This window comes from Pseudochaenichthys georgianus, chromosome 1, assembly GCF_902827115.2.
Source record: "Pseudochaenichthys georgianus chromosome 1, fPseGeo1.2, whole genome shotgun sequence".
In the NCBI taxonomy this organism is placed as follows: Eukaryota; Metazoa; Chordata; class Actinopteri; order Perciformes; family Channichthyidae; genus Pseudochaenichthys; species Pseudochaenichthys georgianus.
The window spans coordinates 27,474,398-27,478,379 of NC_047503.1; the positions used below are offsets into that span (position 1 = coordinate 27,474,398).

At 52.6% G+C, this 3,982-nt stretch overlaps 1 protein-coding gene across 1 annotated transcript; it reads right to left on the reverse strand.

Moving 5' to 3' along the window:
* Positions 1 to 1,063: 1,063 nt before the first annotated feature.
* Positions 1,064 to 2,476, reverse strand: LOC139434612 (uncharacterized). The gene is made up of 2 exons (XM_071204534.1): positions 1,853 to 2,476; positions 1,064 to 1,766 (listed from the first exon to the last, which is right to left on the reverse strand). Exons 1-2 carry the CDS (start codon positions 2,381 to 2,383, stop codon positions 1,071 to 1,073), a joined length of 1,227 nt encoding a protein of 408 aa, XP_071060635.1. The 5' UTR covers positions 2,384 to 2,476; the 3' UTR covers positions 1,064 to 1,070.
* Between the last annotated feature and the right edge of the window lie 1,506 nt (positions 2,477 to 3,982).

Sequence of the window (3,982 nt, forward strand, 5' to 3'; positions counted from 1 at the left end):
CCGACCAGGGTGACTTTCTTCCCCACGAATTAGTGTCTGAAAGCTGGCTAACATTACTTTAAATGCATGGTGCACATGGCTCTGTTACCCATGAATTAGTGTGTGAAAGATGGGTAACTTTGCTGGGAATTTAAGGGAGATATGGCCATTTCATCCACACCTCACGACTCCCATTCAAAGTGATTGAAATGTACAGCACTCTGCCCATCGGCACCCATAGTCGGCCTTCTTCACAGCAGCAGCACCCAACCTCCATGGAGGATGTTTCTCGTGCCCCTGGCTACACTTAAAGGGGGTCTACTTTGCGGTGCTTTACCGTCCGCCCATCGGCACCCATAGTCGGCCTTCTTCACAGCAGCAGCACCCAACCTCCATGGAGGATGTTTCTCGTGCCCCTGGCTACACTTAAAGGGGGTCTACTTTGCGGTGCTTTACCGTCCGCCCATCGGTACCCATAGTCGGCCTTCTTCACAGCAGCAGCACCCAACCTCCATGGAGGATGTTTCTCGTGCCCCTGGCTACACTTAAAGGGGGTCTACTTTGCGGTGCTTTACCGTCCGCCCATCGGCACCCATAGTCGGCCTTATTCACAGCAGCAGCACCCAACCTCCATGGAGGATGTTTCTCGTGCCCCTGGCTACACTTAAAGGGGGTCTACTTTGCGGTGCTTTACCGTCCGCCCATCGGCACCCATAGTCGGCCTTATTCACAGCAGCAGCACCCAACCTCCATGGAGGATGTTTCTCGTGCCCCTGGCTACACTTAAAGGGGGTCTACTTTGCGGTGCTTTACCGTCCGCCCATCGGCACCCATAGTCGGCCCTCTTCACAGCACCACCTGCCCTGCTGGAGGTTCACACTTTAACTTGTTTTACCCTCTTCTACCTTACAAATCATCCCACACTTGAGCACTCCTCACTTGGACTAAACACCTCCATGCTACCACCAGAACCAGAATATCGTGCCCCTGGGGATCTTAAAGGAAAAAAACCCATAGTGGGCTTTAAAAACAGAACACTTAGTAATTTTAACAAACTTTATTTACAGTAATATTGACAGTAATAAATACATTCATACAGGATATAACGTATTTACAAGGGGACTGATTACAACAACACACTGCATATTTACAAGTTGATCACTGGCAACAGTGGGTGAAGTTGGGGCAGAGTATGGCACCCTCTCTTCACCCATGTCTGAGGGGCTGTGTTCGGCCAGTGACTGGTCCCTCTTCGGGACATGTCTTGGTATGGAGTCTTGGTAGGGAGCCGGGCTGTGCTCCTCTCCAGAGCTGTCACTGTCGATGTCAATACCCGCAAAAGTGTCTTCATTTCCCGCTGCTGCTGCTGTCGATGCCGCCGCCGCTGCTTGCAGTGACTCTGTGAAGAGCAACCGAATGTCCGCAGCCTCCTTCAAAGAAGGATTATTCGCGTAAAATTTGTCCGCAGTTGCAGTGTTGTGACACATGAAATCACTCACTCTTTGGCGGTTGCCTTTGTCTTGAAATCTCTTCACATTATCGGCGTGGACTGTGCGGAGGTCGGTGAAGTTAATGGGACCGTGGAGCCCTACATCAGCCCATGCCATCCTCAGGGAGTAGGCAAGCTTCCTGAACGGGTTCTTCCCCTCTGTGTATAGAAAGTAACGGCTCTGGGTGCAGGTCAGCGTACCCTTAATTTCCAGCCACCTCTTCATCCATCCAAATTCTTCTGCGGTGAGGTACAGCTGCGCTTCCCCGAACGAGTTGGCCGTCTTGTGGTTGCTTACCTGTTATGACAGAGTTAGAGAGTGTCAATACAATGTCAATCATGCATATAACTGCCGGAATAAATGCATTGATTAATAGCACTCACATGAACCAGGTAGCCGAAGGCAGTGCCAGTTGTATCCGCCTTTCGGACCTCGGCATTGGTCATGTTGGAGTAGACCCCCGGACGGTGGCCGTAAATGCAGCTCCAATGAAGAGTCATATACCCATAGAGCAGGGTACGGGTTGCGGTAGTCGGATTGCAGGCCATCACATCCAGGAGCTGAGGGATGCGAGTGGTGGTCGAAGTCAAGCATGTCATTAGGTCGTTGTGGCTCGGCAGACCTTCCATCTTGTCACGCTTCACTTGCATCTGGTGGATAAGTACTTTTCTCTTCAGGGACTTCAGGATGGCAACTACTTCCCGTTTGATTAAAATCATGTCGGTTTGGCTGAGCCTGCTCCCCTTGCACGGTGTGTCGGCCATGTACTTGAGAAAGTGTGATATATTCTTGATGTAGAAGTCGGAGGTCGTGACCTGAAGGCTTGACTTCATCAGGCTCCGGGACCACCCGCGTATCCTCTTGAGATCCCTCAAAAAGAGCCAGTCAGACAGGCGATTGAAACCGTGTGCCATGAAACTGAGGAACGACTTCACTCTGCTTAGTTTGGAGACTGTGTTTTCCTGGAGCCTTACTGGTGGGTCGATACCTGCATAATGCTCCCGGTATCCTTGCAGATAATCCTCTGTGAAATATAAACAGTACTTTAATGACAACACAGGGTGTGTTACAGAAACTGCATGTGTCACATAGCCAACACACTTACCCATAATTCGTGGGAATGTGATGTCCCGCATTATATTTCCCCGGCCCCTGCCCCGGAACCAGGGGGAATTTATGGGAGGGGAGGTTGACGAGGCCTTGGTATGCATGGATGCAGGCTCTGAGGAGCTGGATGAATGGGTGTGAGAGCCAGTGGGGGACTTGCTGCAGGCGGGAATGGGAGACGTGCTGCAGGCGGGAATAGGAGACTTGCTGCAGGAGGGACCTTTCGACTTGGACAGCCTCGTTGGTGTCGACTCTGTTCGGGGTCGTTTCTTCAGAATGACCCGCTCTCTTTCCTCCCCATCGAACGCGGGCATGTCCCCGGCCCGCTGATCCATCCTCTGTCGCTTGTGCTTTATCCTCTGCTGCAACTTGCAGCGCAGGGATTTCACCTCAGCAGCATATATGTCCCGCTGAGCCCTCACTGCGTTTGCCTCCAGCCTCCATTCTTTGCAGTCCGGGTTGTCACATTCATTCACCGGGGACAAGGGTGGAGGTTGTGACAGTATATCGTCATCTGCCACCGTGTCAACAGCCCAAGCGGTAATCATTTCTATGGTGGGGTTTGTCATTCGGAGTTCATAAAGCTCCTTCTTGGCCACTGTCATTTTCATTTGATTTTGAACCACATGTAGTTCCTCCCGGGCCAGCTCAACATGGTCTCTGGCGATCCAGCCTTGTGCCACGGTACTCGCATCCCAGAATGGTACAGGGATGGAGCCTAATGTTGGTCCGTCCGTTGGCCAACAACAGCAGAATTTTTCTTTCATCCAAGTTACGCACACCATGGCGCCTCTGAAGGTGCTTGCTCAGGGCACGGTAGGAACTATTACAGATCGGACAACGGACCGCCATGCGATCTGTATTCTTGAGCATTTCGGTACCGGGAAATGTCACCAGAATCGTGGGTAAAAAAGAAGGAAGCGTGAAAAGACTCACGAAAGGTGCACTCAGCTTATCTTCAAATCTGTGTTTGTTTTCATTTGCATCATGGTGCGGTGTCCCATGTAGGCACTCGTTAGGCGGGCAGAGATCCCTGTAATCTCCCCTCACGTTCATCCAGAGTCTGGTTCTCCCAAAGGATACCCGACAGTTTCGGGTACGACAACGTGGGGATAACAGTATCCTCCGGGGAGGCATTGAACCCCTCTCACCTGCCCCCAGAGGAGGCAGGGGAGTCAGGTACCCAGAGGGCGCACGGTGGACGGCCAGGGCGAGGCCGCCACACCGCGCTGGAGTCAGGGTCCCGATGAGGCGCAGGACGGAGCACCCGGCAGTAGCCTCCAGCAGACCCCCGCGCGGTTCCCTCGTCCCTCGGAAGAGGTGGAGAGGCGGAGGGGTGTGTGTTTTCATCTGCTGGCGGGTTGCCGGGGAGAACGCCCTTAACGTTTTGTGAGAACCATGAGTGG